The sequence below is a fragment of the Nanorana parkeri genome, unplaced genomic scaffold (assembly GCF_000935625.1).
Source record: "Nanorana parkeri isolate BGI_ZX_2015 unplaced genomic scaffold, ASM93562v1 scaffold310, whole genome shotgun sequence".
NCBI classification, from domain to species: Eukaryota; Metazoa; Chordata; class Amphibia; order Anura; family Dicroglossidae; genus Nanorana; species Nanorana parkeri.
Genome location: NW_017306578.1, coordinates 151,056 through 161,573, shown reverse-complemented (window position 1 = coordinate 161,573; position 10,518 = coordinate 151,056). Strand labels below are relative to the sequence as shown.

The window sequence follows — 10,518 nt, the reverse complement described above, 5'->3', positions numbered from 1 at the left end:
CTTCCAAAACAAAAATTATTTGTGTAGCTTGTGATTCTAGTGTTAAAATTAACTATAGTTGTAATAAACCATTGCTAAATTTTAATTTCTAGCAAATATGTAAATGCTTACATAAACCAATTTATACATTTTTGATATTTATAGAGCCCACCGGGGAGCTCATCCTTTGTTGGTGTAGTAGCTGATTAATTCTTAAAGGAGAACTATGGGGTCAGGGCTTTTCCCCATAGTTCTGCTTAGGGTAACAGGAGGACACAAAATAGCATCCTCCCGTTACCCTAAGCTCAGTATACCGCGAGCTACACTGAGACGCCGGAGCGGATCCCGACATCGATGTCGAGATCCGCCCAGCTGCGTGAGTGACAGCTGGCTCTGCCTATCTAGAGGCAGAGCCAGCTGTACCCGCCCCCTCCCCCGTCCGATCCGCCAGTCAGCGCTGGCGGAGCGGAGAGGGGGAATCCAGCCCCTCCCCTGTCACGGCAGAGAGCCGTGACAGGATCGAGAGGTGATCGAACGCCGGTATATGTTCGCTCACCTCCCGATCTACTGAGCCGACCTGTGACAGTCTCATTGTCACAGGTCGGCTAGAACTATGAGGTGAGTGAAAAGCACTCACCTCATAGTTCTCCTTTTAAAGGCAACTTCATTATTTCACATAGTAATTGTACTTCAGAGTCTTGCCATTCCCCTGGGTGTTGATGTTGCATGCAGCAGACAAGGAATGAGGTTTTGCTGGCACTACAGGGAATTGGTGAGCTGGGTGGTAATTGAAGTTTGCTTTTTGACATCCACTCACGCTGATGTCACACAATATGGCAGTGCCAGGAGTACGATAGGCTTCCAACATCCCTTATTAAAGAAGATTCCTCATAATTTTTGTATCTTCTCTTATGTCTGAAATAGAGAAGTCCAGCTCCAGTAATTGCAGAGTGAAGATTACCTCCCTATCGTCATCTTTAATGGTATAATCCAAAAATGTAAATAACATTTTTTTCACCTTAAAAAAAAAAAAAAAAAATTCAACCAGTCTTTCAGGGGATGACACTCTACCTGCTGCATTCTCCATTGCATTATGTAAAATAAAAATGCTATAAAGAGAGGGGGATCATCTCATTATTGCTGTGACGTGTGCAGACCTGGAAACACAATCCTTGAGGGACATAAACAGGTGGTGTTGGCTCTTCAACATATAACATCAACTGAAATATCTGTTTGGTAAATGCTCTTGATTATATACTGTTGCAGTGTTGGCTTAGTTAAAATGCGTTTACTTCACATATAACTGTGTGTAACCCACATTTTAGAACAATGAATTTAGATTTAGCTGACAAACCACAATAGAATATTTATGCATAAGTAGAAATTGGGCTCCATGTTCTTCTTGGCTAAAGTATTGTTATTTAGGATTATCCTTTTACTCTTTTTAGGCTCTTGCAAACAATCCTAAGATTGAAGTTATTGATGGAAGATATGCTTTCAAGCCCAGGTTTAATTTAAAAGACAAGAAGGCTCTTCTGAGACTATTGGACAAGCATGATCAGAGGGGACTGGGAGGCATCTTACTAGATGACATAGAAGAAGGACTTCCCAATGCACAAAAAGCAATTAAGGTATTTTTTCTTTTATATAAGTCTGTGAATTTTTTTTATCTACCTTTTTTATATTTAATTTCTTACGAGCTACTTCTAACATCATAGTGGTTGAGCAAGAGCTGGTAACTTCATGATTGCCTTCGTGGTTAATACAAAGCTAGTAGTACATGTCAAGGATTTGCTGGCATTTTCCCAAAGGAACAGTCATTCTGTTGTAAGAGGAGCTGGAATGTCACATACCCAGATTTTGATATTAACACTAGAATAAAGTGCATCGCTGAATCCTCTCTGTGGTCAAGCATTTAACTTTGAGGGAAGTGAGGAAATTGTCTTTCTATGAGTTTTGCTCCTTTACTGGAAAGAGACATGTTAAGCAAAAAATAAACTTTGTGTAGCATCTGTGCTCTTTAGGGATCAGTGGGTGACTTATGCCAGCATTTTGCTTTAGATATTTATAAGGAGTTGTAGAATTCTTTTCATCTGCTTCTTAATCATATTACGAGAAGCGCTAATGGGGAAGGGAGTGGTCCATTCAACTTTGTTCTGAGAGCCTCTTGTAAAGAAAGAGAGATGGAAGGAAGCATATGAAGTTCTTGAATGAAGAGCTTCTATTACAAACTTGGCGTTGCTCCTATGGAGCCACCTTATGCATTTTTGTGTGCTTAAAATAAATGCTCAGCAGCTGATCTATGCAAGAAAAACAGGTAATGGAAAAAATAACAGGTCACACAAGAAAGCTACCAGACCATTCATTTTATTCACAATCTTCCCATAAGATTTATCATATTTTATGGATGTTATTTACCTCTCAATGCCCCTCTGTGGTGGACATCCAAAAGCCCCAAAACTGCTGTTGGGGTGTCGCTATCTTGGATGTGATATTTGCAGCCCTAGCAGACTCGACCTCACTCAAGTGACACTCTATAATACTACTTTTCACTCCTCCCCTGGCTGCTTCATTAAAAGTTATGTAGGGAGGTCTCAATAGATCGGGGAGTGAGCGAACACATACCGTCACTCGCTCACTTCTTGATCCTGTCCCTGCAGAGAGCCGTGACTGTCACTCGCTGCTCTCTGCAGGGATTCCCCACGGGAGAGGGGGCAGGCACAGATGGCTCTGCCTCTAGATAGGCAGAGGCAGCTGTTAATCCCGCAGCTGGGTGGATCTCGACAGTAATGTCGGGATCCGTCCCGGCTGCGGCGTCTCAGTATACCGCGAGCTGTAGATGCATACTGTATAGCTACAGGTATAGGTATACTGAGCTTAGGGTGACGGGAGGACACTACTTTGTGTCCTCCCGTTCCCCTTAGGAGAACTATGGGGAAAAGCCCTGACCCCATAGTTCTCTAAATTTTCTAGCAAGTTCAAAGGCACATTGCAAGTGAGCAAAAAAACATTGTTTATGGGATGCAAAAACTTTAGCAGCGGGAAAGTGATTAATTAGGTTGATTGCCAGTTACCATTATGTGTCACCAGTAAAAGAGGTATCCACTATCACTTTTTGATATGTGTGTTTTTATATAGCAATATTAGACCGCTAATAGAATTTTAGAGACCAACTAGTAATTGCTTGAACTGCAGGTGCATTGCCAAAGAAATTGTAAAATAATTTGATGCTTTTAAAGGGAACATTATCACAAATGATAGCATATGACATGCATGGAACTTACTTACAGGCATAGTCAGGCAGAGTCAATAGCTACAGACCTCCAAACTTTGTGTGGCCTTCACAGAAAATTAGCTAAATGGCAACATTTCACAGAGAACTTAATTGGCACTTTATAACCTCACACTGCAATAGGGCTACCATGAGGAAATTGCTTGTATTCAGGGTCAGCACACAAAGGTGCATCATTTTTTTAAGGCTTCGAATATGGACAACTAAACAATGGTCCAAAAAACTGCACACCACAGCAGACTCCCAATAGAATGTTCTCCAACATCAATTGTATGCAGGCTGCCGTCATCAAAAGGCCACTGTGAAGTTTCCTCACAAGACATGCAAAACAGACAGCGCCTTATCCTCGTGTATTACAGTTTGTTATAAATGAACATGGAAATTGACATAAACTACTCGCATGGTAATAACTGGATGAAAGGTACAAGGCAGATCCCACTCCTACCTCGCTAACTGTCTATTTGTTTTGCAGAACGAAACAATGGCTCTAAATCTTGTACTCTTGTTTCCTACACCCAGACAAGTTTTATATTCGGACAAAACGAAGAATGCCTTCAACTAGCATTATCTCTTGCCAGCAGTGGGAGATTTGCAATTATACGGGCAGCAATCATGTACAAGTTGCCTCTAATGTTCATGTTACAGTCAAGGAATGTGAGGCCTTTTTATAGGACCAGGTGCACCCACCCTAGAGTGGAGACATTTCCTTATAATAATCTTATACTGCAGGATGATAATCCCCCTTTACTCTGGCTCTATGTTTGTGTTCATGAAAACATTCATTTGTTTAGCAAACACTTTCCATGGGCTCATCAGTCACCGGATCTCAGCATCGATGAATTGTTGTTGGAAGTGCTGAGGTACAAAGTTGATTTCCACCTCCTTCTCTAAAAGCATTTGAGGATTTAGGTTGGTGACCTTGTTCTTGAAAATGGTGCCACATCCCATTAAACACAGTTCAAGACTTCCAAGAAGAACTGAAGCTGTTCTGAAGGCATAGGGTGACCCCTATTCTTAAATAGATGTTTGATATTATTATAATGTTAGATTCGTCTTCTATTTTGTCTACCCCTTTACATGGATTATAAAGCATGCTGTGCTTTAGGACAATACTAACAACTCTCAGACCCCCATTCATACTGAGCTACATAAAAAAACAAAAAACGCTTTTTCAGTGTGGATTTGAGCTGAGCTACATTGAGCTAGAGTGCACATTTTGTGGCACTACATAATGCTTCTTTTGGCAGTCAAAGCCTTTTGGGGCCAAATCGCACAAAATTCGCTGAAAAAATAGGTCATGTTCGAGCGACAAGCTTGAGCTATAAGCTACAGGTGACATTGAGCTGTGAGATGTGAACATCTCCATTGAAATGCATTGGATGAGCTACATTGAGCGATTATTTTTTTGAGCAATATTTGAGCGATTTTTGTGCTGAAATTGCGCTACAAATAGCTCAGTGTGAGGCTAGGTTCATACCTAAGCGACTGAGCTGGTAAGCTGTTTTCGTACGTTTGTACCTAGCCTGAATGGTGTCATTTATAAACTGTGAAAGGCATTGTTTTCTAGAACATCTATTACCAACTTTAACTCCGAGGATGCTAAGCGTGACAACATTAGGGGCCAAACAGGTGGATGCACATGTACCAACACTGAACATGCTGACAGGGAGAGAGCAGAGTCAACTGAGTGGTGAGCCAAATCGGTTTGCTGCTGCTCCTTCACCAGACTGTCACATGATGAGAACAAGGAGGTGACCTTGCTGTATTGATAAATTGCAATAACTAAGGTCACCAACCTAAAATTGCTGTCTAATAAGACTGTATCAGGACTGGGTGGACAGAAAAATTTAATCTTTTGGCAGGTAAAACAGCTTCATACATGTATTAACCGACTATTTTCATATCCTATATTAGCATATGCCTGCATGTTCATAATTTTCTGTTGCTTTTTCTCACGTTCTATACATCTGTAATGCTGTTTGTTGTAAATATAGATTCCATAGAAAACAACATATTTAACAGGTGTAGCTCCCTAAATGACAGGATGTGCATATCACTGTTTGATGATGGTGAAAACTTTGCTTAATAGGGCAGGGTAAATTGTTACCACCTTGAGTTGATAATTATAAAACCATTTATGCCCAAGCCAGCTTTGTGTTAAATGGTATGGGCAATGAAAAATGTATCTCCATGTTTTATAGACCGGCACCAATACTTTTGGCAGGTGAGTGGAGCAGATTTAAAAATGAAGTGAAATTAAATGAATTGCCAAAATGCTGGCATTGATCATTTTACATTTAATTTATAATTCATCTCTACTTTATTTCACACTAGGCACTGGGGGACCAGGTTACCTTTGTTACAAGACCGGACAAGAAGAAAATCCTTTTTTACAACGACAAAAGCTGCCAGTTTACTGTAGACGAAGGTAACACGTTTCAGAATTAAATGGAAAAATAGATGTTGCTTAGAACAAACATTTAACCCCTTCATGACTGAGGCCCTTTTTTAATTTTTTGCACCCATGTTATATTCCACATTAAAACCCCCCAACATTATATATTTTCTGAATGCCAACACCCTATAGAATAAAATGGTGGTAGTTGCAAATTTTTATGTTGCGCAATATTAGCGCAACTCCTTATTAAACCCCAACATTTAGTGAAAAATTTAATTTAATGCCCCATTGTAGCGTCTCACTCGCCTGCTACTTCCTGGTATAGCGTGGTATCGAATTAGGATAGACCCGCCCCGACGCGTTTCGTCATACAAGACGTCCTCAGGAGGTCATAGGTCTATCCCTTCAAACCACGCTAGAGCTTTTATAGCCCTCTTTCTAGTTCCTTCTAACAAATGACCACTAGATGTCCTCGTGGTACATTTTTTTCAATATTTATTTAAAGGACAGCAGGTATATCTGTATTTAATCTTGTCTGTAATCACTGGTGATGTGATATTTCTAGTAATCTTATTTCTACCGTGAGCATTATAGAAAGATCGGCTATTTAGTGGTAGGCCAGCAAGGAGGGAGTTACAGTAATCGAGGCGAGATATTAAAGGTGTTTTCTTGGCTGCTTGCTTGTTTGGGATCTGTGAAGTATTGACATTTTGTTTGGATCAACATCAGCTAGGAAAGCTAAATGATTACTTGAAATAGGAGTTTCTTTTTCATCCATTGAGAGACGCAGGAAGTCTTAAACATTTGGGTTATGTTGCCGCCTACAGGCGGATTACACATTGGCATACAAAAAACTAGGGTTGCACAGATACCAAGTACAGTACTCGGTACAAGTACGAATACATGTACCGATACTTTTGAGCTACTAGACTAGAGATTAAATAAAAAATTAGGAGCCAGCTGTCATTTGTAAGGAGCACACGGAGCTCCTGGGATTTGTGCATCTCTGTTTTAATGTACGATTTTGTTTTTATAAATATAAATAAAGTGATGCACAGATACCAGTTTTGCGAGTACGAGTACTGGTACTGGCCGAGTACTTACAAGTACGAGTACTGATACATTTTTGTTTATTGTCATGTGACAGTTTTTCTAAAACTATACAGACCAATTATTTCAGGACAGTGGTGGAGCACCAGAGCCCAGTCACAGCTGCAACCCTGGTAGTTCTCATGAACATGCCAAGTATCGGCACTGGTATTCGAAAAGTATCTGTGCATCCCTACAAAAAACTATAGGTCATCCCAGATTATAACCCCTTAGACCAGGGGTAGCCAAACTCCGGCCCTCCAGCTGTGGTGAAACTACGAATCCCATGATACAAATAGTAGTTCCACCACAGCTGGAGGGCCGGAGTTTGGCTACCTCTGCCTTAGACTATCAGCATACCTCCAGTTTTTTGCTACTATTCTAGGAGAAAAGCTATCTTTTTTGGGGCTCTGCTGAACCTTTGAATTTTCCTAGCTACTTTTTTTTCTTCTTCTAGCTCTTCTTTTGTCAAGATTAGTCTACATTGAGTGTTGCAAGTGATTTTGTCCACCGACTCGTGGCTATCCAGCACGGTCATCCTCAGCCTGGCTATGGACTTTATGGACTTTATTGCTATCAGGCCCTGCTGGATTTGATGATTGTGGCGTTCGCTTGGAAGTGTCCCTTAGGCACTATGACCAGACTCCGTTCTGGTTAGGTTAGCTGTGGAGCAGTTTCCAGGTCCAGAACCTCTGGCAGTGCCTCTATACTTGCCCTGTCTCTGAACACTCACTTAGTCTTCAGAGGCCATTCAGGCTGGAATGGAAGGGGTTAACGCTGTGGGATAGAGCACTGATATTCCACTGGATGGAGTCTTGTCTTGTGTATGTGCATGCTGTGAGCGCCTATTGGGATTTTTGGCACTAGGCCTCTGGTGAATGTTTCTGCCTCATCTGATGCCAGCTTCGAATGGCATCTTTGGTCTGCTAGCATTCCTAAGTTATTGTTACCTTTCGTCTATTAGCAATTGTTTGTTGTTCACCCCTCAGTTGGACTGCTTTTTGGACATCCCGAAGGTTTAGGACTTGCTGCGTCTCTCATTGGACAAAAAAGAAAATGGGATTTTTGTTCTCCCTATAAATTTCTTTTCGTGGAGTCCATTGAGGGACAGAGGCCCCACTGCTCCGTATTTATGATCATGATTTCTTTGCTACAAAAACAGGCATGCTGGTGGTAGGAGGAGTCATACCCTGGGCTGGCCTAGAGATTTTTATTTGCCAGTATCCAATCCTCCTGCAAACAGCAGCATCACCCTCAATGGACTCCCAAGAAAAGTATTTTTAGGGTTCATTCAAAAAGTATTTTTACATACATTTTTTTTTTGTGTGTGTGGAAATGACGACATATGAAAACACTTTAATGCTGTCATTTTTAGTGGACTAGAAAATGTCCCAGATGACCTAGTTTTTGTGAATATGGCTTGAGGTCCTTTACTATTTATCTATGATGTTGTGATCTTTTTTTTCCACAGGGTGGCAGCAAATTAACAGTTTCTCATCTGTCTATTCTGAATTGTAATCTCTTGGTAACATGGAATAAACTAAATGTCTTAATGATATGAATTAATAGATTCTCTAGGGCTCTACATAAATGGTACATGTAGAACATTACTGTAATATATACAAGTTTGACTTTAAATCTAGCCATAGACACTAGAGATACGTCTGGTGTGTTTACATCAACTGGCTACCAGACATTTTGTTTTTCATTTCCTCTACACTGATTTTACTATCAACAGATAGACATAAACTTGAACCTCTGGGAATCCATGTTAATTAATATAGAGAAAGAGGGGATTGCAGTCAGATACTTCTAATGCCTGCCTAATCACAGATAAACAATAGTAATTGCTGCGTCCCTGAAAAAAGTCAGCTCATGGGCATTCTTGCTAACGATATATGTGAAGATTGTCACCTGATACGAAAGAAATTGATATCGGGTGACAACAATTTCATGTGTACCGGTACCTTAAATAAAATTTAAGGGGTTTCTAGATGTAAAAGGGCGGTCCTAAATTCCCTGCTGCCCTAGTGGCACTTTTTTTTTGTTAATGTGCTGCCTGGTTTTCCAGTGCTTCATCCGCATTAGCAATGGGCAAGAATTAATAATGTCCGATGACCTATTATAGCCTAAAAAAAAACAAGCAGTGGGCAGGCTGGCCAGTAGCAGTGGAGTGTTCACATATTAAAGGGGTTCTAAAAGCTATCAGGCAGTAGATATAGGCAAACAGTTTTTTTTTAAAAAACGCTACAACAGCGGTTTAAACGTACCTTTTTTTTCTTTGCGAGCTCCCGCTCGAGAAAACGAAACTGTTCGGGCGGCCGCAAAGCATCTTGGGGCGGGCGCATGCGCAATTCGGATTCTCGGCTGGGAGACGAGCAGAGACGCAAGGTAAGTCTATGGAGGCGTGCACCCGCCTGCAGACACCGCTGGATCGGAGGGACAGAGCAGTCAGCGCTGGATCGGAGTGACGTCACACCGCTGGAGGGACAGATGAAAACATCAGGAAAGAAGATCGGATTACACACTAACATTGGGGGAGGGAAACATTTTTTTTATCCTTTAATGTCACGTTAAAGCTGAACTCCATGATAAGCAAATATTGTCTAAATACAAGACATGTATTCGTACTTGAATCTTCGTGTGCTTTATGAATTTCTTCCAGATTTGTGCATCAATCCTGTATGAAGCTTTTCCTCTGTGCAAGAGCTTCTTTACTTAAGTCAATACAAGGCATTAACTCAAGAGTGTGTAATTCCCCCTAGTTGTATAAGGAGTAGTGCCTCCATGAAAATGTAGCACCACTGGGCATGTCCACCATATATGTTGGAGTACCTATGTCATCGCATCCCTGGAAGTTGTACAGGAAGAATTAGGGGTGAATGTAGCGACTTTGGCATTAAGTATCACTGTGAGAGCAAATTGTAGTTCACTTCCGAAGCATTTATATTGGGGTAGCTAGATTTCGCTGTTTGCTCACATTCCACCTCCCATTTAGACTCCAACACGGAGTACGAGTAAGGATCCACAGAGCCAGGTTTAAGCATACTTGTGACAGTGTTTCATTTAAAGGCATCTAAAGATTTCTGAGAGAGGAAGTTTGAATTCTTACTGAAGTGTAGTGAAGCTCTTGGCCATGAGCTAGGATTATATAAGATGGACTGCAAGGGCAAATAAGGGGACATAAGAGCGCCAGTGTTTTATAAGGTTATCCCAGACTTTAGGAAGTGGGCTGTGATTGGTTTGGGGATGGCCAGTCTATCCTTAGGCAGGATCTAAAGGAGGTTATCGGTACAAAGTGGATGGCTCTTCAGTTACTTAAGGCTAACCCAGGGTGGGGTCTTATAAGTGGAATGATATTTAACTATTTAGGCCAATTGTCAGACATAGTAGTATTTGTAAAAGTGTAGAACTCCAAGAGTTTTAGTAGGTACATGGAAGCACAAGGGATATTTCCATATGACTTTATTGATCCACATCTGCATTATACAGAGGGTGTTGGAAGATCCGGAAATGGACATACCAGTTTAGGGTGCAGTGTCATCTATAGTGGTGCTTTATAATCAAAGCACAATAGTTTTTAGGATTTCCAGGTTACAAAAAGTACTACTACGATATTCTTACAGCTGCTCAGAATACTCTCACAATGACTGCAGTTGATTGCCAGTCATTGTTCGGCAAACAAGTTTTCACCCGGCTCCTTCAACAAAAGCCGATTGACTAATGGGGGGGGGGGGGGGCTGGGGGGGGGGGGGGGGGG

The 10,518-nt window shown here is 41.2% G+C and overlaps 1 protein-coding gene across 1 annotated transcript in view; it reads left to right on the top strand.

Annotated features, from left to right (window-relative positions):
• The window catches only part of GTF2E2 (general transcription factor IIE subunit 2), a 65,079-nt gene that overhangs the window by 50,111 nt on the left and 4,450 nt on the right, over positions 1-10,518 (top strand). The window contains exons 5-6 of the mRNA XM_018557905.1: positions 1,428-1,610; positions 5,606-5,699. Of these exons, the coding sequence (XP_018413407.1) occupies positions 1,428-1,610; positions 5,606-5,699 (277 nt within the window). The remainder of the gene's footprint in view (positions 1-1,427; positions 1,611-5,605; positions 5,700-10,518) is intronic.